General features: G+C 41.0%; 2 protein-coding genes across 2 annotated transcripts in view; one reads left to right on the forward strand and one right to left on the reverse strand.

The window, feature by feature from the left end:
* Window positions 1-6,312: 6,312 nt before the first annotated feature.
* On the forward strand, window positions 6,313-8,273 carry LOC137129049 (uncharacterized membrane protein C3orf80). The gene has a single exon (XM_067507852.1). The coding sequence runs from the start codon at window positions 6,811-6,813 to the stop codon at window positions 7,456-7,458; it is 648 nt and encodes a 215-aa protein (XP_067363953.1). The 5' UTR covers window positions 6,313-6,810; the 3' UTR covers window positions 7,459-8,273.
* A 2,829-nt stretch (window positions 8,274-11,102) lies between these two features.
* Window positions 11,103-23,688, reverse strand: part of ift80 (intraflagellar transport 80 homolog (Chlamydomonas)) — a 36,806-nt gene continuing 24,220 nt past the window's right edge. Inside the window, exons 9-20 of the mRNA XM_067507845.1 lie at window positions 22,808-22,987; window positions 20,759-20,877; window positions 20,099-20,173; window positions 19,394-19,557; window positions 19,235-19,299; window positions 16,680-16,815; window positions 16,422-16,569; window positions 15,143-15,314; window positions 13,856-13,945; window positions 13,495-13,667; window positions 13,182-13,305; window positions 11,103-11,858 (exon numbers count right to left, since the gene is read on the reverse strand). Coding sequence (XP_067363946.1) covers window positions 11,754-11,858; window positions 13,182-13,305; window positions 13,495-13,667; window positions 13,856-13,945; window positions 15,143-15,314; window positions 16,422-16,569; window positions 16,680-16,815; window positions 19,235-19,299; window positions 19,394-19,557; window positions 20,099-20,173; window positions 20,759-20,877; window positions 22,808-22,987 — 1,551 coding nt within the window. The 3' untranslated portion in view covers window positions 11,103-11,753. The remainder of the gene's footprint in view (window positions 11,859-13,181; window positions 13,306-13,494; window positions 13,668-13,855; window positions 13,946-15,142; window positions 15,315-16,421; window positions 16,570-16,679; window positions 16,816-19,234; window positions 19,300-19,393; window positions 19,558-20,098; window positions 20,174-20,758; window positions 20,878-22,807; window positions 22,988-23,688) is intronic.

Raw genomic sequence — 23,688 nt, forward strand, 5'->3', positions numbered from 1 at the left:
GAAGCCTTCAGGCCCTTGCATTCAGGGGCTGCAGAAGGGTGAGTCCTGGGATTAGATGTGGGTGTTTAGTGGGAGGAACACAACTGAAGACCATAGTCTAGTCACCTTCTGAGACACAGACCCGCCCCATCATTAAGAGTGAATCAGCGCAGTAGTGTGGAGGCAGGGGGTCAAAAATCCCCTGCCCTCCACCTCCACTCAAAACATGTGGGAATGGGAAAATGTTATCCTATATTTAACCTCCAGGTGTCTGAACGTATGTGTGTATGTGTGTGTGTGTGTATAAGAGAGAGACCTAGAATCTGAGTCATCTGCAGCTGTGTGTTTGTAGACGGGTTATCTTATAGGGAAAAATTAGGTTGCCCCCTGTTCTTTGGAATTGCTGGGGGAGGAAAACTGTCTCTGTGTCCTAATGGTCCACACTCACATCCTCATGATGCAAACTTTCCTCATACATCTGTGTGTGTGTGTGTGTGTGTGTGTGTGTTTCAGTTTAATGCAACAGAAAAACCGCTCACCATTTTTAAGAGTAAACTGTTCTTGCTGAATTAACAATTGATACATAATTCCTTACACAAAGTTGTGTACTCGGGATGGTTGTGTCTGTGGCAGTGTAGAAGGTATAGAGACTGTGGCTGATATATATCTACATAAATCTTTCCTGGCAACATGATGTTCCCATTTGAAGGGAAAGCAACAATGCTGAGTCAAATCACTTAGTGCTATTACCCGTCAAACCTGTCCGAATGAGAGCAGTGAATTATGGCCTGAGATCCCAACAACCTTACATGGTTATTCATGGTGAAGTCAAAAAGCCCAGCTCAGCATAAACCTCCCAACACATCAGATTTATTAAGAGCACTGAAAGTGATTCTCCAGAGACAGTGAAAAGGGATTTTTTTCCCCTCTCTCCCCTGATTTTTTTTATTTTACTTGTATTTATTTATTTATTTATTTATTGGTCTCATAGAGAAGACTGGATTCTGATTCATCTCTAAGCCATAAATGATGCAAGGCTGAAAGAAGAAGCCACATAAAGGTAACAGTCAGACATATTTGTTACAAGTGATCACAACCTCACGTTCGCTTGGAGGAAGAGAGCAAAGTTTATAGCCCACAGTCATTTAAAAATAGTCTGTCTCATAACCTGTGTAATCATCTAATTCCTTACTGCTTGGATTTTTCAACATACACTCTACTACAATTTGTCAACAGGGGCAGTGCCAGTGGGGTGACCATGGGGGGGTATTGGCCACACCCAGAATCTGATTGCCCCCCCCTGAGCTCCCGAGATCCTGTGCGGAGATGGGACAATGTTCAAGAAGGACAGCCATTACTGCAGCCCTCCATCAATCTAGGCTTTGTGGCAGAGTCGCTAGGCTTTACCTCAGTGCAAAACCCATGGCAGCACCTGAAGGACTCTCTGACTGTGAGGAAAAAGATTCTCTGGTCTGATGAAATCAAGATTATACTCATTTTAAATGTTATGTCTGGAGGAAACCAGGCATCGCTCATCACCCGCACAAACCCATCACTACAGTGAAGCATCGTGGTGGCAGCATCCTGCTGCCGGGTTCTTTTTCAGCGGCAGAGAGTGGGAGAATGGGAGAAGTACAGAGATATCCTCACTGAAAACCTGTTCCACAGTGCTCAGGAACTCAGGCTAGGCGAGAGGTTCACCTTCCAACAGGACAACAATGCTAAGCACACAGCCAAGACAACACAGGACTGGCTAAGGGACAACTCTGTGAATGTCCTAGAATGACCCAGTCACAGGCTGCAACATAACAAAACTGAAAAAAGTGAAGGTGGTCTGGATGCTTTCTGATGTTGGGCATTTCTTACACTGAACACTCAATAAATACATTATCAACTTAGAGTTTATTAAATCCGAATAAAATATATTTTTATATTATAGCATAAAAACGTTTAAATCATTTTCCAAATGTGTCAACTTCTTTTGAGCATGGGCCACCCCAGTAAAAACTTCCTAGATTCATCCCTATTTGTCAAGTAATGCATCAATTTTGCTTTCAACTTCACAAAGACACCCACACAAACAACCTAAAACATAAATACACTTGCCCTATAGTCTGAATACACACAAACAACACACACACACACCCACACACACACACACAGTCCTGTGCACTTAAGGACCTCTGGGCCAGCCCAGCGATAAGATTTGAGGAAGTATGTGGGTGTGAAATAGCTGTGGTGTGGGACTTTTTGGATTCACACAATCTACACTGACTGCAGGCCCTGCTTTTTATTAGAGTTCAAGCTGATGGGAATATACAGACGCTGATCACGCCCACACATAAACATATGCCACAATTCTGGGCCTGAATCTGCACAGATACAGTATTTACACACGGATTAAACAAGGCCTTGTCCTTCACAGTCTGTAAACTCAGACAAATCTATTTTTACACATGCCTACACGGCATGATTGTTATATAATGTATGTGTGGACCCTCCACACTGCTGTGACACTGTGGTCTTGATTATATGTCCTGAAAATGTATCACAGCATGTAAAGATCAGAGTGTTTCCTTAAATACAGCAAGTAAAGAAACAGCACAGGCTGCTCTCAGAGCAGCAACCCTGAGGTTGTGACTTCTGCTCTGGTGCAAACAAAGTGAAACCCAGAACCATCAGTGGGTCTATTAACAAAGCCCAAGGCCTGACAAGGCTTTCTTTGTTTCATAATTAATGCAAATGTGATAACCGTGACATTGACCGTTGAGCGGTCCGTACATCAACGTCTCTTGACACATGAAAATGAATGCTGCCATTCATTATTACACAGGACTAATGGACCCCATAAGACTGAATTATTAAGCCCAACACAAGAGGCCTTTGTGTGAGATTAATGGAAGCATACACCACAGCGCATTTATTTCTGTGATATTGTATATTCAGTGTGTTATCACTTTATTTGTTAGCCATACGAAAGGCTACAACTTCAAATTATTGAGTTAAGTGAACAAAGTTGCCTTTGGGTGCTGGTGTTAACAGACCTGTGTAAAAATGGCTCACTGGTTCATCTCATTCCACATCGGTCTACAGTACACTCCCTACCAAAAGTGTTCCAACAGCTGACCCAATTTGTTTGTTTCTACTATTCACCGAAGACATTTGGGTTAAGGAATTTGTCATTGACCTCTGATGGAAATCAGATGTAGGTTCAGAATTGAATCTTTCATTTGATCTCATTTACACCTCAATACATTAAAAAGACCATATTGTGCTTTCTGCGATGTTTTGTAACATGGGTGTAAATCAAACACATAGTCAAGGGGCCCAAAACTTGGAGTTTGTGTGTGGGACTAATAAGTTGTTTGAGTCAAAGAAACGTTAGAGTGAAATGTTGAATGACAAGTCCAGGTTTTGGTCTCTGGTTATGTCATGGAAGTGATTAACAGAACCTCAACAGTCTGTGAACTCAGACTGAAGAGGTTTTGGATTCCCACGTCTACTAGGAAAAAAGAGTGATCAACAGCTTTTGCCCCTTCAGGGGTGGCCACAGTGGAATGTGTTCTGCTCACTGATTTGGCATCAGTTTTTACGCCGAATGCCCTTCCTGTCACAACCCTCCCATTGTATCCAGGCTCAGGACCGCCACCAGGGTGGCCCTTAGTGGCTGAGCGGGGCCACACCTGGTGTTGGTTTATTTTTAAGAAATATTTTTTTTATTTACACAAATTGATTATTTTTGTTACTTTTGGTGTTTGTATTTTGTATTTATATAGATTTAAATGTATATTTTATTGTACTGGGTTTAGGCTAAAATTTGCAACCACCTACATGTAGTTTGGACACGCAAGGACATACAAACTTAGGTGGAGCAAATTCATCATCAAAAGTAAAAAAAATCTTCAAGTAGTGTGACTAAAAAGGGCTAAAGTTGAACATGGATTTCACCTGCTGACAAAGACATTAAAGAGACCCCCACCCCCCTAGAAATAAATTGCCTAATTAAAACAAGAAAACAGCAATTGCATCTTATCACTGAGTTATAGGTTCGATACAGCTAAAATTCATAATTTTTATATCATTTAATTTTTTTTTCATATTATATTTCTTCAGTTTAGAGCACAGACAAACTAATTGGGCCTATACGTTTGCAGGGGAACATCACAGACTCACTCCTATGATGTTACAACTAGTCATTTAGCAACAATTTTATTCAAAGCAATTTACAAATAACTAGCAAGCCAGGGGGAACTGGATTGTTCCCAAGGACACGTCAACATCCAGGAGGAAAAACCAAACCACTGACCCTAGTTACCCACAAATTTGAAACAGAAATTAACACGTGTCCTGTTTTGTTTCCTTTGGGATGTAGTTGGTCTCCAATTAGTTTGATGTGTTTGCCGAAGGCTGCTCCTAGATGGATGGAGAACAAGAGAGATGAGGGAAGAGGTATAAAGAGAGAATCTATTCAATGAATCTTACTCATACAAGAACAACACACTGGGGTGTATTTCATGGAAAGAGGGAAAAAGGAGTCAGGGTGTAGTGGGAGAACAGAACATAAAAATGACAAACAAACAAAAAATAAAGTAAAAGTTACTGAATGTCATTTTACACTTTAGAATATTTTAAGATTGGTAATGTTCTTATCTCTGTAATTGCTTACGGTTGTGATTAAAAAGCCTGACTGGCTCATTTTTTTCCTCTGTGCTGTGGAGAGCTCGGCTTTTTTCTGCTTTCCAGATACTGCAGAGAATGAAAGCCGTGATCAAAAATAGCACTTGTTCCCTGCACATGTCAATAAAGGGCCCACTGAGCAAAAGAGAAAGAGTGATGGGAAAACCCTCGAAACAATGGACTGAAAAGGGTTTCCGAACCCAACGCTCAGAGCCACAGGCTATTGATTGTGTATTTGTTTATTCGGTTAGTGTAGCGCCCTGTGATCATGTTTCCCTAATCGAGAGAGATTACAGAAAGAAATATGATGCTGCATAAATTAGACTGCATGATGGTACTCTTCTACTGAATTTCACGTCATCATACTCCAGTAATTACATTTGGTGTGTTGTGCATTAGGCCTTGTTTAGGAAAGAAAAGGAATACAGACTGGCTCTCAGTGACAAAGAGTAACATGAAGATAGAAGGAGGTGAATGTTCCTGTAATTTAAGAGGATTTGACATGTGATTTACACTACAACGGGCTGATAAAGACTGCTGAAGCCATATCTCATCTAAAAAAGGCCTACTAACCCCTGATTTAATATATAGTAACATGCTGTAGTGTTCTCTGTTCTGTCTTAATATCATAAATCCTATTCTCGGAGGGAAAAAGTCATAATCCTTTCACATCCAGTGAGGACATATGACTTTGAAGAGTGACCCAGGCCAATGCAACCATGTAACACAGTAAATTATTTTTATGGTTATGTGTTCACTGCAAAGCGACAAATTATGGAGACTGGTTTAATTAATCAATTGATACTGCGCACTTGTAGAGCAGCTTACCGAGCTGTCTGTCATTCTTGGATGCTTTCCAAAGGGACAACTTTAGTGTAAATTAACACGTTGGAAAAAGAAGCGATCGTTTAAACGGGAGATTTTGTTTTATGGTCATGTTCTTCAAAGCAGCAGACACGTGGTTCTCTGGTGTAATGGTGGACTAATGTGAATCCAGACACTCTTCTAATAGAGGGCCATTACAACCCATAATGCAAGAACTAGGTCTATTCATTTTTTATGAGACTGGTAGCTCTGTGGCGACTTATATTAGGGGACTTACTGGTTACAGCTAGCATTGTATCCAGGACTCAGAGAGGGAACAGGTTTAGAGAATTCTGTCTAAGGACTTGCAGGTTCCAGATTACATTGAGGTAAAAAATAATTTCTTTCTTTTACTTAGGAGGGAAACTTCGCTGACTTTCAAACAGCTTCCTATGGTACTTCGGAGAACATGCATATGATGGGTATCAAGCATCCCTTTGATCAACCTTATATCGAAATATGTGTCTGTGACAGAAATTAAAGTTTCTATAATGTCATCCAACAGAGGTCTTGAGCAACAAGTCAATCAAAAATACAACCGCCGTAGAGTGAGCAACCACATGACATCATCTGAACTAAAAAAACCTCCAGATGAAGTCATCTGGAGAAATGCTGAAGGAAAGGAAGAGCCATCTTTGATTTCATTCCCCAAACTTGAAACCATAAGAAGCAAATCCATGAAGTCGCTTCTTAAGTGACATTTTCAAGTTGGAGGTTTTTCTATTAAAAGTTTATAGTAAATGACAGTATTCTCACTTTTACCTGAATAAAAACACTGCAGGTTGAGAATTTGTTTATTTTCACAGTATCAGAGATGGATGGAGAGGATGTCTCTGTCCTATCTGTGGCTGTCACTTCTCTTCCTACCTCTATTATAATCTACAAAATCTATCTGGTGTTACGAACCACTGGGGCAGGACAGGTCAGGTGAGGTTGAATATGACAGTGTCATTTGATGGAGACATGTGAGGGTTGCACTGGCACACAAACATAGGAAAATAATCAAATGTCGTAACAGTGATGTAAGACTCTCCGTGATTCTCATCACTGCTCCCTCTTGACACAGATGTTGCTCGACTCCAGTCGCCCACTCCACAGCAGACAGGTCGTCCTCAGAGGGGGGGGGGGGGGCACCTGCTGTCCCGCTCTGCGCTGCAGTGGCTGTGAGAGCACATGATTAGTGCACAGCTGGAAAGAAAGGCAGACCTGTAACATCGCCGACTTTATTACAAAATCGCGCGCCCGGAAGACGCCACGCACATTTCTCTCCATCCTGGGAGAAATCCAGAAATGATCCCCCTCTTACTGGGCGGCGACAGGACAACATACAGGACCACCGGTACCTTTTTCTCGGCATGTCTGCTCTCCGCTTGTCAAGCCCTGCGGAGCTGCGGGGAGGTCCAGTGCGGCGATGGCCAGCAGTGTTGTCCGCCCACCCTCACCGGCAATGGCAGTGCCAGCTCCACGGTGCGCTGCTGCAAGCTCCCCATCCACATATTCTTCGACAACGTAGGCTGGTTTACGCGGAAGCTATCGGGCATCCTTATCCTGTTACTGCTCTTTGCCATGGGCTACTTCATCCAGCGGGTCATCTGCCCGCGGCCCCGCCGGCACCAGCACCACGACCGCAGCGAGGAGCCCTCCCTCTTTCACGGGCACGCATCTGCGTCCCAGGACTCCCTGCTGGACCGGTACCCTGAGTACAGCCTCGGCGGCTTCACGTCTCCCAACCTGCCAGCCTACGACGAGGTCAAATATTTGCCCACGTATGAGGAGAGCATGCAGGAGATGCACAGAGACCGGTCCGATGAGAACTTGCTGTCGGAAAACGAGGCGGGCGGAGTGAGAGCAGGACCGAGAGCTGGAGAGCAGAGAGCGGACGTCCTGGAGGTGTCAGGACCGCACCACAGCCCAAGGACATCTCGGAACTCTGTCTGAAAAAAAGGGGAAATTGGGCAAAGTTACAGAGACATGATTCTGATAAGAGTTTATTATCATCAGGGTAATTATCTTGCAGAGGTAGAAACTCAAGTGCAATTATAATCCTGAATGTTACGAATAAAAACGGAGGCTGAGAAAATGTACGTGTTTTGTAAGACTATAGAGGATTACTCGCCTTTTGTATGCAAATGGCTGCTTGGTTTAAGTAAAGGAGATTATAAAGGAAGCGCAGGCGGCTGAAATTGACGCTCTTTGTGTCGGGGACAGCTAATTAGGCTCTGGCACAATCGCATTAAGTTTTTCTTCAGCATCCCAATTTTCAGTGGCACCGTGAAACAGTTTTTCTTCTGTCAAATTCTCGTCCTTTCTTATTCCTAATGCTAAATATTCTGCTGGACCCGAAAGACCTCCTATTCTTTTATGTGTTCTTCTTTCGATTTGCATTCAAAAAGGAAGAATAGTAATCTGAAATGTGGGCTGGAACATGGAGTGAACGGTCGAATATCAATGCTAATACTCTGTGAGGCACATATTTTTATCTGCCAACTTTAAAGCCATATAATTAGTACCTTATCAGCATGAAAGCAACATGGGCTGGAACTGGCGCATTCACACACACACACACACACACCTCACCAGGAGCTGATGGACGAGCGTTTTATCAGTGACCTGAGCCATGTCTGATATGTATACTGCAAAAGCTAAAAGACACTGGCACAGAAGTGCAATTTTTACAAAAGCTGATCCTCGGAGCCCTGCTGCCTGAGGCTACATGTATCAGTGCCTCCCAGGCTCTAAATTCAGAGAAAGAATGGCAGAGATTACTGCTGGCATACTGATGTGGTGGAAGCTGCCAAGAAACAAAGTTGTTTTTTGATGATAAGATGTCAGACAAGTTCACAGGTGCTGTTCCAAGCAGAACTAATGTTGTGCAGCTCACAAGATGCAAAGACAAAAAAAGGGACATCTGACAGGAAACCTGCATGATACAGAGACCAGGATCGGGCAAAGTGGTCTCAAGATGCAGACTGAGAATACCATCACATCTACTTGTGTGTTGACAATAACTGTCCTAATGTGAATATCTGACTAGAAGAGTCGAGTTTGCTGCTACAAATTGAAAAACAAACTGATTCTATGCACATCTCATTACATCGGACTTAATGGCCTGTTTACCTGGACTAAAGCTATAGGTACATTTGCCATTAACGGTCCATTAAAATGTCTCATTGTGTTATAACAATGAAAGGCTCATGTGTCAATAAACAATACTTTGACATTAACTAGGCTGGTGGCAAACGGCCACACTTGCAGCCCAGGGAGAGAAGAAGCGGAGTAAAATGCAAAGATAAACTCCCTTAGGGTCTGTAAGAAACGATTATCTGCATCATTAATTGTGATTTGGCTTTCAAAATGTCATGTACTGTAGTGGAAAATGCCCAACTTAGTCCAAGATGACAAATTGTTCTGTTATAACAACATAACATTTGATAATTATTATTTTATTATATATCAGAATATTCAGTTTACTATCACAGATGGCTCAGAAGACTTGCAAATATTCACATCTGAGAGACCAAGTGTGCCAAGTGAGGTTTTTTTTAAAATTTCACTTCTAAATTATCCAAATAATTAATCTATAATCATAATGTTGGCCAATTTCCTGCAATTTAACTAATTAATAGTTTTAGCTCTAATTAGCATTATATCAGACTCATCTCTTTAGCCATAGCACTAAATAGACGAATGTGATTACTTGTTCTGAATAGGGCAATGTTGTTGCAAGTGGTGACTCTCACCTTTTCAAATCACCTACACTCATTCATCAGAGGCTCCAGAGTGGTTAAATGTAATCAGAAAATCAATGCACACTCATTAGGACAGTGTAATAACAGGCTGCATATCAAACCATTCTCATTCGCCACAATAATAAAACTTCAATTTCTGTCGGATATTTAGTTATTCAGATACACAATAAGAAGTTGCTGCTAAAGCATTTGTATCCGCAGAACTAGACTTTACAATTAGAGACTGTGATCTCTTCTAATGCTCCTGACACTAAAACTCTCAGTGTGATTGTGGTGGCTTATGTAATTCAATACTGCCAGACCATGATGGCAAAGCCAATAGTCAACACTGATGGCTTTCCTTTCCAGTGGGAACTTTGTGGGTGGATGGAGTTTGCACTTAAAAGCATTAAATCCATGCTCAAAACCCACTGATGAGTAGTTGAGGTGGAGTATGTGACCCTAAGGTGGAAGGAGCTGTGTATGAGAGCTTCTCAGGGCAAAAGAGGTCTTTTTTTTTCATAGCAATTGCAGTATATTGCGAAACCATACAACAGTGAGTTTGGGAGCAGATGGCATGACCAGCCTTCTACAGTTCTCAGCATTAAACTTTAATCAGATAACGTACAACTGGCAGGAGAGAGGGAACCGTGATATAGTTGGTTTTCTTTTCTTCAAATCCACACATTACAAATTACAGTACAGTGCAAAGAAAGAAGAATAATTTTAAATGTACACAATTATATACAGAGACACAGACAGAACACAGTAGATATGCACACAGGGAAATACAAAGTTCCCACACACACACACACGACAAAATAGATTTGGTGTAAGCAACATTAGAATCTGTGCCAGTGATCCAGTTATTCTATTACTTCATAGATCAGCTATAAAGGTCAAATCGATGAGCATTATGCTGCTCATAAATTCTACATTGTATCCAGGAAGTGTATTTTTGGCAGAAGCTGCAGTGTTTGACCATTAATTTATTATATGAGAACATGCTGGTCATTGAATACGGGTATATAGTTCTGTGGTTAGATGAAAGCATAGTATCATTTGGTATTTCTGAAGTTAGTTAAGACCAGAAATACTTGCAGTCTTGACTTTTCTATTCTTATTCTCATTTTCAGTGTGTGTGGCCACTCTCAGTGGTAATGCATGTGAAACCTGACCCTTCTCTGATAAGTCTTTTCATAGATTAATGGTGTTTGTTCTGGATGACTGTAGTCCATCACACAGTGAGTAGGCCTGAAAAGAAAGCAGATGGAACAGTACAATAGGAGACGGTCAGTGAGAGAGTGAGGTTAGAGGTGGCTAAAAGCACATGGGTGCTGAGAAAGAAAACAAGCCAAAATGAGCCCCGTAGATATTATTTTCTCCCGTGTTCTAGGTTCTACGGCCAATCGCAATGTCAGGGAACAATACTGATCGCTTTCCACCATATCAGTCAAACTCTTCGAGATATGGTTTAGCAGCTGTTGCTCAGCACCCAGAGACAGATCTTCTCCCTCATTCATCCTTCCTGGACCACCACTACAGGAGATGGATAGGCTGTAATGGGCCGCTGATGTACTGGCCTTCTGCCAACAAGCTGCATAGCAAGCAGTTTGTTTCACACCTCAGCAGAAAAGGAAACGCAATAACAACTCAAAAGGAAGCACATATTGTAGATATATTGGACCACTAACCCCCCCCTCCAGAAAAAAAGAGCAAAATGAACAACCTTTTGGGGTAAATGTGTAAAGCTTTAAAATGTAAAGATACACTGTAATGTTTATGTAAAACCAGTGAAGCATCAACTCATTAAAACAAACACATGGGGAAAGTGAGACATTTTGGCCCAATATATGTGGTTTCCATCTGTTTTATTAACTGACATTCTTCAGTGTTTACAGAAGGCAACATTTTGACACACAATGTCAAATATCACTGACAAAAAAACAAGCAGCAGCAATGCAACACATACATGACGTGGCACGGTTATGCCAAGTTCATTCTGACAAATGGAAAAAGATAACAATCAACTCTAAACTTGACACAATAAAATCACTGAGACACTGATACCACAGAAAGGCCATATTGGTGTTGCTGAACAATACAGATACTATTATCAGAAGTTTAATCATCCACCCACAGTGACAGAATGCCATGCACAATGTGTGCAAATGTTTCATATTACACAGCATATGCCACAGAACGGTAGTGTAAGTCAAAGTGTCATATTCTTTATGGGCTACTACATTTCACACTTCCAAATTTTCCCTTTTGTTTTTACTTGCAGTAAATGATTATAATTACTGCAAACTACAGGTGGAAGCTGTACCCCGTGAGAGAAATTCTCCTAAAAAAAACAAACTGTTTATGGGGACCAAATGCATTCTTTGAACTCTGCTTCTGCACCTCGACATACCCAAACTATAGAAATTCCTATAAACAACCTAATATTTCCAAAATGTCAAATACACTTGGAAATGGAGAACAGCCTTGTGAACTTTAACGTCAGATGGCCACGCTGCTCCTTACAGACGCGTTAGCAGCTTTCTCTCTCTCTTTAGACAACTCCATCTCTATCTTGGCTTGGATTTTCTCCCAGTCCACCTCGACCTGGCAGAAAGAAAAAAGGACAAGGTGAAATCAAACAACACATAGCATTTTATTTTCCAACCCAATCCACTTTACTTATAAAACACATTTAAAAACAACTGGGTTGAGCAAAGTGCTTTACATTGTACAATTAAGAAAAACCTATAAAACCACGCAATAAATAAATATAGAAAATAAACAAAAAACAAATAAAACAATAAAAATAAAGCAATAAAAAAAAAAAAAGAAGCAAAACAACTCTCAGCCTGAGTTAAAACCCAGGGAATAAAAATGGGTTTGAAGACGTGATTTAAAAACGTCCATACTTGGGGCCTGCCTTGCATGGAGAGGACGTTTATTCCATAACCTGGGCCCTATGGGCACGATCACCTCTGCTCTTGAGCCTGGTCTTAGGGACCTTAAGGAACAGCTGATCAGTAGACCTAAGGGGTCAAATGGGAGTATAAGGATGGAGAAGTTCTAAAATGTAAGAGGGAGCAAGACAATTAAGAGTCTTAAAAACAAACAATAAAATCTTAAACTCGACTGTAAAATGGAGCGGAAGCCAGAAAGGGTACGCTAGTATTGGAGTGATATGCTCTCACTTATGAGTGCCAGTAAGCATTCGGGCTGCAGCATTTTGTACCAGCTGTGACCGAGAGAGTGATGCCTGACTCGTGCATACAGAGCATAGTCAAGCTGTGCAGTGATAAAAGCATGATTTGAAAATTAGAGGATAAAAAAAACAAACAACAACAACAACAAAAAAAAAACTTTTGACAAAAGTCACAAATGGTAAAACCCAGTTTTTACAATATTAATAATTTTTCTTATCAGGCATAAAATCAGGGTGCATTTTCACACCAAGATATGTTACCACAGGTTTAGGATATGTCTTCAATGGGCCCAGGTACAAATGAGAGACAGGGAACGTGTTAAAAACTATTAACTCTGTTTTGCTCTCAGAGTTTAACATTTTTAAAGCCAACCGGGTTTTAATATAATTGAAACAATCTAAAACTATTTTAAAAGAGCTCCCATGATCCTTTTTCAAAAGGAACATACATCTGAAAGTCGTCAACATAGAAATTGAAGAAATGCCATATTTTCTTAAAATGGAACCAAGACAACAGAATAGGGCCAAGAAAAGACCCCTGGGGGACACCACACATGAATGGGACAGAAGATGAGGTGTAAAACTTTAAAGACTAAAACCACCTTTAAAAGCTGATGATCCATGGGAAACAATCATTAAAAGACAACCTGTACTGCTAAAAATTTATCCATAGTGATGGTTATCCAAGTGACTTCATGAAGTGCAGCTAACAGGCTGCCCAAACTTACCCCCTCAGCATACTGCAGGAATCTCTTATTCTTTTCTTTCCGACCAAATTTCTGTAGGAACTTCAGCCTATAGGCCAGCACGGTGTCTACATGGGTTTTGTGCTTGACTGCCAGCTCCAGTGCCCTGGACACAAGACAACAATATAGACATCAATTCTTTATGGTCAAATGTGCTTCACCCCCGCCACTTACTGAAACTTAATTTTGGCCTTCTCTTAAAACAAATAACTCTTACAAGGCTTAGAAAATGCATCCTCCCAAATGATACACAGTCCCTTTCGTTCTAGATGTACAGACAAACACTAATATGTACCTTTCCCAGCTGAAAAGGTCCATGTTCATTTGTATGGCCTGGTAGATTAGACCAGTTTGCAACAGAGTGGCCTCAGCCTCCTGGACCTGACCACTGAACAACAGCATGTGGGCCAAACATGAGTCCTTGGATGGCTGGTCCTTTATAAAGTTGATGTACTGCACCCTAGGTAACTGAAAGAACAAAGTAAGACGATAAGCATAAAGTGGAAAAAAGAAAATTGTGAACAAAATAAACTATAAAGTCTCTTCGACTTCTGTTACAATGATTGAAGTTTAAGTGAATTTAATTGTGTGTGTACTTGTGTTTTAAGATGTAGCCGAACAAGAACACTGAATTAGACTCTGATTAAAGCTCTTACCTCCCCAATGGCAGCATACGCCATCTCTGCTGCAGTCAACTCCCTGTATGCCATTGCCATACCAGCCAGACATGCCCATAAAGCCTGGTTCTACAAAGAAGGGGATCAGAGGGTGAGAGCATCATTAAATGTCAGTATCACCATCTGGCACAGTGACATAGAGGCTACCCTTTTAAATATGTTAACACATTTTTCAGTTTCTTTTTCCCACAAACTCCTAGCAAAAACATAGACATTTGCTGTACACATCTATGGATGTAAACAAATGTGTCATTAATTTATTCCACGCAGCTGCATTCCTAAAATGAGGCCTTAACCACCAATTGGCTAACAATTGATCAAACTTCATTACTTAAAACTTTACAACTTTTGACAATTTAAGAAAAATCTCTCTTTGGGGTGCTTGTAAAATCCTAATATATAAATGTCATGTATGTTACAATACAAATATGTATTATATCCATGTTTGTGGGCTCTAAAAGATATTTCATGTATTAACTCATATCAGGTGAGGGCTTACTGACAATGACAACTGTGATTCTGGGAAAAGCCACAATTCCATCAAACTCTTACGAGAAGTAGGGGGGGTGGGGGGGAGGTGACGTATAGGAAAAAGCACTTAAACCCAGTCCATCGCTTTTGTCCCCCCTTTTGCTACTAGCGGCCATTTCTCTGGGACTGTGGTTATTGCATCATCCCCCAAGCAAAGGCACAGTCCCACACTGCGTTCAGTCTACATGTGGAGAGTTTACACATGCATGCAGTGGCCTGTGTATTTATGAGCAAGTTCTTTGGGGGGGGTTAAATCCGGTAAATGGTGTCACCAGGCTAATTGAAGGCTAATTAAAGCCTGCTGGTCCAGTCCCATAAACCTGTCTACTACCTTCTTATTTGGGATTCCGTCTCACTTTCATTCATACCTACATACACATAGACACACAGAGTCATGTGGCAGATACCAGTTCCATAAGTGGCAGCTTGTTTCTCAGCATTTAATTTAACATGCTTCATGAGTGGCCTGATGGATAAATGGGTAGAACATCAGGCTGGGATGCAGAAGGTTAAAAAATCCCAGCTTGGACATCAGGTCTGTTTTTAAGTGTAAAACTCAACTCTAACTCCCCAGGCACTGCCTGTGGGTCGGTGGGTCGATGGTTCTGTCTGTCTGTGTCTTTGTGTCTGTCTGTCTGTGTCTTTGTGTCTGTCTAATAAATTAATAAATAAGTAAATAAAAAGGGCAGGTAATGAGATAAGTGTGATATGATGGTGGTGTATAGTGCAACTTACCTTGGCAAAGCGACACAAGCGCAGTGCATCCTCCCAACGAGCAGACGTGCAGTATTCGTGAAGGAGGCCTGGGTAGGGAAGTACACTGCTGTACACCAGTGAGCCGTCTCCTTGACGTAGTGTCACCTTGGTGCCAACATAGTTCAGAATGTGGGGTGCACGGCTGAACTCACTTTGAAAGTGACAAATCCCACCACCACCCCCCCCCCACACACACACACACACACGCACACCAGTTAGAACAAACACATTTAACCACATCCTGACAGTTTTTTTTTTTTTTTTTATCACAGAAAAGCCAGAATGGAACACTTTCAAAGTTTGCTTTTTTGCAACTATAGATTGTATTCAATAACCTGTTTAATATGTTGTAACTAAGTGAAGCTGATTTAACATGATAAAATCTACAGGATGATGGATTGGACAAACACAAAGAGTAATGTGCATGAGCACAACACACATACAATTTTGCTGAATTGATGAAAAAAAAACATACTGACAGTGCTGCTTTTGTAACTTACACAGTATGTGGTTCAACCTGCTTTCCATCATAAATGTCTTTAAAAACTAGACACACTTTTGGAAGTGGAGACCACTAGGTGTGTGGTAAAATGATGATAAAATCTGTCAGCACGAGCACAGAAATAGTACCAAACAAAAAAATTGTTGTTTATGTTGACAAAAGAAATTGATCTTGTGTTGACATAAGAAATCTACAATTGCAAAATGTGTATGTATGATGTCTGAGAAGTACGATTTGGGATAAGAAGTTTAAAAATTAATGACAGTAACCATAAAACCACTGTAAATTGAGAACAAAAAACAAAAAAAAAAAACATACAGCTAGTACAAGAATTCAACTGGTGCAGCCACATGTTCAGATTAGAGTAGCAGAAACATGCAGGAGCAGTCCAGCACTGGCTGTATAGAAGGAGCACGCACTCTGCCTTAGCACCTCCTGTGCTGGCTGCAGCTGAGAGCTTTTGGGCAACAAGCAGTGTACAGTAAGACAGCTGCTAGCGAAAAGAATTGTCTAAAGAACTGTGTGTACCCTAGGGGATGAGCTGGAAGATACAAAAAAAACATCATCTTCCATCCCTCTTCTAATCTTTTTCTACAACTTTGTCTCCATGTCCATTTAAAGCACACATGAAAATTCTCAGACACTGGATGCTTCTTATTTTAATTTGATTTAATGCTTCTGTAATAGTAACTCACTCATTACATTTATGCTAAAACACCAGAATATAAGCGACAACAAACGACTGTGAGTGTATACCTGCCATCCTTTATGTACAGTGTTTTTGGCAGCAGCTCCTTGTCAATGAAGACAACACTTGGGTAGTACCACACTGTGAACTGGTTGTCTTGGATTCCACACAGGATGTTAGCAGCATCATTCCATGCAATACTGTGAACCATGCTACCTACAGGAAAGAGCACACAGATACCTCTCATCTAGTGTTAGTACTAAATTGTGTATTGAAGAGAGTCACTGCAGTTACTGTGATAGGTAGTTCCCTCCTCCATGTCCCACCAATTTTGCAGATTTTGGGTTCTCGGCCAAGATGACGCACAGAAGTCAAGTAAAGGTCATGGTTCTTGTCTATCAGAGCAATTCTTCTTTCCGTGGACGGGCCACACTGGTCCAGTGCGATCTCCACCACTTCCATCTACATATAAATACGAAAGCGCGTGCACACACACACACACACACACAAACAAAAGCACAAATTTAAGAAGGAACAAAGCAGTGAATGATGGAAGACTAACTCTAAAAGAAACAAGGGGGAGAGTGGTTTGTACTGTGACCTAGCAGCATTACTGCCAAGTGTGTGTGTGTGTGTACGAGAAAGAGAGAGAGAGAGATATTGAGTGGGTATTTGAGTGTGTGTGTGTCTGTGTGTGAACCTGTGTGTGTTTTTGGCCAGAGCCCCTTGGCTTTGGTACAGAGTCTTGGGGCTGTGGAGTACTGGCAGACAAAACCATGCTGACAAACAGTAACTGCTGCTACCTCCACTTCTTTTCCTTCTCTTCTAATTCTTTCCTTCTTTTTGTCCTCTTAGCTTGACTCCAAAGCCCTTCCCCCACCCCCCTTGCTCTGCCCTTATTGTCTCTCCCCATTCTTGATACACTATACACTATATTGCCAAAAGTATTCGCTCACCTGCCTTTAGACCCATATGAACTTTAGTGACATCCCATTCTTAATCAATAGGGTATAATATGATGTCGGCCCACCCTTTGCAGCCATAACAGCTTCAACTCATCTGGGAAGGCTTTCCACGAGGTTTAGGAGTGTGTTTATGGGAAATTTTGGCCATTCTTCCAGAAGTGCATTTGTAAGGTCAGACACTGATGTTGGAAGAGAAGGCCTGGCTTGCAGTCTTCGCTCTAATTCATCCCAAAGGTGTTCCATCGGGTTGAGGTCAGTCAAGTTCTTCCACACCAAACTCACTCATCCATGTCTTTATGGACCTTGCTTTGTGCACCTGAATTCATTTATTTGGATGGGTGAGTGAATACTTTTGGCAATATAGTGTATGTGTTAGTATATTTTTAGCACAGACACCTCTTTTAAAAGGACTGCCCCTCACATCTATGTCTGTTTACATGAAACTTAGCCTGTTGAGTCCTCAGGGCAAAAATAGCCACTACCTTGAGCTAAAGCTCAAAGGTTCCAGGCAACAACAGCATCCTCAACAACTGACTCATACCAAAGACACTGAGGAGCAGTCTCGATCTTATAGTGCAGTCCGGGATTAGATGTCTGAAGTATTATAGTACTCTATTTCTGGCAAAATTTGGGTCCAATTTTTGTTATTTCACCAAATGGAAATAAAATTAAAGTCATCAAAAGTATGGAACAACATAAATGGTATCATGTAGTAAACTAAAATGGGCACATTTGAATCAAAGTTACCAAAAGTTGAACTCCATTCACAACCACTGTTGAAAGTAGCTTAACCGATTTTGACATTAAGCTGTAAATACTGGTTTGAAACTACTACACTATGACTTTTTCTATCGTCATAACATTTGATGGATCAAAGAAAATTTACCGCAAACTAAATCGATTCAGTGGAGTCACCATTATCAGTAGAATTGAAAGCAGAGGTAAAGTAAATCTGCAAAGTGCTTTAGATTTCACTTTTAGCTGCCAGAACCACCTAACACAAACTGATTTCACTGTGCCCCCTGTTTTGGTTTAACTAGGTACTTTCTACTCTCTCATGAACACAGCAATACTTTAAATGTTGTTACAAAAGCAGCTAAAAATGCTGTTAATGCCCTGGACCAGAAAATGTGTTTCTTCTGTTTAAGATCTGCAAAACTCATGAAATTCTAAAAGTAATCAAGATGTACAGTGTTCTGCGCTGACAGCTGTAGCAACACAGAACAGTGAGAGAGATGTTGGTTAAGCAGAGTGAGTCCCAAGTAATTGTCTCATTAGGCATAAATAAAAACTACTATGAGAATGAGTGACGGTTTGCAGAGACGTTATGATGTAATACGTTTTTGAAATAGCAGATTGGAGTTTGTTGTTAAGAAACACCATAAACTAATAGCATGCTTAGATAACACAAGTTAGTAGTTACAGTGGCTAATTATCTGTGTCCTGCACTCTGTTGATGCTATAATAGGAGAATACAGCCATCCATCCATTATCTGTAACCACTGTTCAGGGTTGCAAGGGCTGGAGCCTATCCCAAGATTCCTGGGTGAGAGCCAAGTTACACCCTGGACATGTCACCTGTCTATCTCACGGCCAACACGCACACAGACAGACAAGCATTCACACTCACATTCACACCAAGGGCAGTTTAGAGTCTCCAGTTAATTTAACATGAATGTCTTTGGACCGTGGGATGAAATTGAAATACAAGGAGTAAACCCCCGCAAGCATGGTAGAACATACAATCGCCACACAGAAAGGGCCACACCGGGCCAGGAATTTGAACCAGGGACCTTCTAGCTGTGAGGAGGCAGTGTTAACCACAACACCATGCTGCCCAGAGGATTAAGAGCTGCATCATGAACGAACGATCTCTGCTTTATAAAATAAAAAAAAATAAAAAAAATATTACCTACCTTGTGTGTCAGGGGTTTCCCATCGCTAAGGGGTTTCCCAGTCAGGGCATCAAAAAGAAGAATGACTGATGAGGAAAAAAAAAAAAAACATAACATACAGTAGTAAAAGTGCAGTCGATCCCATCTGTGACATTTTTGCTGGAACTGTGGTTGCCTTACCTTTTTCATCACTTTTGTCTCGGATGGCAATGGTGTCATTACTAAGTGAGACACACTGGTAATTTAGGATGTCGGCTCGCATACCGGGGAACTTGGGAGAGGATATCAATCGACCCTCATAGGAGAATGTATACAGTCCTGCTCCATCCACCAACAAAAAATGCCTGAGGGAGAGAGACAAGAGGATACAGCGAATAAGAGAGGAGTATGTGTAGAGTGTGTATGTGAGAATGTACCATGGGGAGGGTAAAAGAACAGCTAAGTGGGAGATGAAATAGATTTAAAAAAAAAAAACAATGACAATCAAGAGATGATCAAATTTAAAGAACTAACATAAGCAGGTAATTTAAACATTAACAAAGTATTAAATTGCTCAGCAAAGTCATCAAATCAATTGTGAGTGGCTAGTAATGTATTTAGCTCTATGCTGAGTGTCAGGGACTCTACACTGGAGTATTACACAAGAGCTACTCCATATTAATCTAATTTCCCCCAGTGGTTCCCTCACTCTCAGCCTTATTGTATGACAGGATGGGCTAAGCTAGAGCACAGCCCTGTATGTGTGTGTGCGTGCATGAGTGTTTGTGCTTGGTTGGATGCTGGAGGAGTGGTCAGTACAGAGTAATGAAGCATTAGAGAAGCTGATAGATGATCCAACAGCTTGTTTTCCCCCTTGTTGCACTGCTTTGGAATAGAGAGACTTACTTCTCAGCTTGCAGGATGAAGCTGACTGTTCCCTCCTTAAGGTCAAAGATGAGAGGAGTATTCCAGTTTCTGGAGCTGCCACAATTGAACAGCACGAACACACAGCAGAATTTATGAAACATCAGCATCTTGTAACATAGTGCTACGTGTGGAATGGTGAAAATATCACACAGACAAATGGAAGAACAGAGAGTCAAAAATTATAAATGACATTAAGCAATATAAATGGCAACAAATGTGAGCTAAATCTTCAAAGAGTGGAGTGATAGACAATGTCAAAACCAACTGATTGTGTGGAGTAAAAAATATTCATGCCGTTTCTGAGACTGCAGAGTTTGAGTCCTTGCAATGTCATTCATGTGTAAAAATTGCAATGGCTTCTAAAATGACTGACCATATTCAAAAACGTATAATCCTTTGATAAAATCAGTTTAACAGGACTCGGCAACTGACCTTAATAGTTTGTACTTGTCCACCAGGCATTTTTAGCTCTAATGCTTTTTCCTTTTTACATCATTTGACAATATTTTTTGTAACCAAGTTTTGGAGGCTATCTAGCAACATGGCATGGAATGCTGTTTTACTGTATTTCAACTGGATTAAAAGATTATCCTGAAGAGGGAAAGAAGAGGACGGGAAGAGGAGACGTGACCTACTGACTTGTACACATAGCACTGGAGAGAAGTGGCGACCACTAGGTGCCCGTATGCCAGAGAGGTTTTGATGACTCGATCTCTAAACTCCAATACATCCATTGCATCGTTCATCATGTTCCTTACCTTAGAAAACAGAAGGAAATGGGGGGGAAACATTGGCTTTACTAACAGAGGTTTGAACACAGTTGCTTACACAGTGGAGTGTATTTATTTTTAATATACACAGGAAACTGTCTACAGTGTATCCAAGTCTACGTAGGGCAACTGTGGTCAGAGAAAGCAGTTTTTACTGTTTTAAGTATGTGCAACCAGTGGTTGGTAGTCATTTTTTTACCTGCAAGAATAAATACTTCCCTCTAGCTCTCTCTGTGAATGAATGAAAAGGCCTTTTCCAGCACCAGGTGAAAGGTGGGGTTATTTTTACAGCTTTACAAATCTTTCTCCTCTACTCCCGTCAGCAAGCCAAATTTACATGCAACACAACCAGGAATAAAAAACATTTGACCGCAAGGTGGTAAATTTAGCTGGCTGATTCACAAACCACTGGCAGATGTGCGCTTTTAAAATGGACTGCGAGAAGCAGAGGGGGTGGAGAGAGGCAGGAAAGTGCCTGCAAAGCTAAAAATAAATGGCTGATGACTTTGTTTGGTTTACACAAACTGCACTTCGTTAAAGATGTCTATAGCAAATGAGTGCACATATGTTGCCGCATGTATGACCTTGTATGATATTTTGTGTGTACATTTGGGTGGGTAACTTTGTGGTTAGCATAGAGCTCAAACAGTAAAGAATGTGTAGCGAGGGAGGCGGCTAGACAGGCTGGACATTGTCACTGCAGGGCTGCACACTGGCACACTAGGAGGGTCCTACTATAATATATGGCCACATCTAGCTATGGCATGACAGGTACTTCTCCATATAGCATTTATTCAGCTCGTCTTGTGGTACTGCAGTTCTTTTCTTCTTATGCTTCCGGAGGTATTTACACCACTTCTTTATTTTGTTTTAGACTCCTTCTTTAATTACATTTTTAGTTTTGTTCAATCTACATTCAACATCTCAGGATGACAAAGTTAAAACATCTCTTTAGGCTCTTCGGTTTGCAACAGTATTGGAAATCAAAAACTCATTCACAAAATTATTGTCACTCGTTGCTGTGGCATTCTAAATTGTATTCAGAATCATCCTGTAAACACACATTGGGGAAAGATTACAAAACAATTTCGAGAGCTTTGAGTGTTCCCAGGAGCACAGTGCTCTCAATAAATGTTAGATGGAAGTTCAGAACCAGCAGGAATCTTCCTAGTAAAGTTGGCCAAATTCAGGAAGTGTGTGCAGACACAGTTGGCTCTCAAAAAGCAAACGTTTCAATACTTTTGTCATGTTATTCATCTTCTGTAAAAGTGAGCAGCTTTTATGTGGCATAGCTCAGCTACAGCTGCCAGGATCTTCTGAAGATTGGTAGAGGGACTAGGATGGACAATACCTAGTGTGAAATGAAGACCTGCTATGTCTTCCCTGAGTGTTAAGGAGACAGAGGCAATGTGAGGGACACACGGGAGCATTGGTGATGAAAAAGAGCAAGCCTGGATGGATTTTTCATCCTTGGTGGCAATTTCAGTCATGCAAATTGACAGTTTTGCCCACATTTGAGTAGCATGTCATTGTTGATGCATAGTCAGAAAATAAACAGGTACTTTTTCCTATTCAAATTTTTGCCGCTTCTGTAAGAATGTTCACTTTTTTTATTTTTAGTTTTAGTCACCACAGTTTTTGTCCCAACTATTTTGTTCTTTGCAGCCATGTATTGTTTTGAACTTAACGGCAGTTCTATGTTAGACTGGGGCCATTGCTTAACAACATTTAGTGTGTAGTATTCCATGCATATGTGTAGAAATGACAGTAAACCCGAATGTGATTGAGAAACTGGGAAAGAGCAGACCAAAAACATGCTGGTCATTCTAACAGAAAGCTGAATAGATTTAAAGTCTTTTTTTTTAAAAAAAAAAACAACCTTAAAAATGGATATGTGTGTGTGTGGCTCTTTTTGTACCTGCATGGTTCTTCTCTTAGTAAGGGTGATCACAAAGTTCTTCCATTCCCAGTGCTGCTCCACCACATGAGCAAAGATGACGTGCCCATTACTGCAGGCCCCGGCCAGCTGGGTGCCATCTGCAGACCAAGCCAAGCTGAGCACGCTGCCTGTGTTGGGCTTCTCTAATGCATAGGACCACTGACAGGAGGGGGCAAGGAAGTGAGACAGAGATGGAAGAGCAAGAAAACAATGTGGTTAATGGCTACAGATATTTATCTACAATCTTAAACAATTACCTGGAGGTCAGCTTAGGAACTAGAAACAACGGGAAGCTTAGAGAAGAGAAGTGGTGAGAGTGTACGAGTGAGTGCGTATATATGTGTGTGTGTGCAAATAATGTAAACTCTGACTAGGCCTCTGTCTTTCTAGCAATCAGTCATTGAGCTGTGATGAACTGTGAGACACTGAAGGAGTGCTCGGCCCTGCCAAGTCCTGCACTCGTGCTCGTAAACATACTCTCTGCTATCCTCATCTATTACATACACAGAAGGCAGAGGTATAGGGAGGAAAACGAAGGCTTGTATATGAACGCTGAAACTGAAGCCAAAAATGGCTAACAAGATTCTGCCTTTTTTTTTTTTTATTATTAAAGGGGAAAAGGGGTTTAAAAAGAAAAAAGGTAGAGCCAAAGAATAAAAAGTTGAAAAATAAAATAAGCAATTGTCTCAGTCAGTCACGGCAAAAGACATAACAGAGATATGCAGCCCGTTTCCTGGAGGTTTTCCCCTTTCTCTGCATAATGCTTTTTTTGTTTGCTTCCAGAACTTTTTCCCCCTTCTCCAACTATTGTCTTTCCACACTCCTGTCCCTGAAGTGGAGTATCATGACAAAAAGTCACT

This window comes from Channa argus, chromosome 6, assembly GCF_033026475.1.
Source record: "Channa argus isolate prfri chromosome 6, Channa argus male v1.0, whole genome shotgun sequence".
Classification (NCBI taxonomy): Eukaryota; Metazoa; Chordata; class Actinopteri; order Anabantiformes; family Channidae; genus Channa; species Channa argus.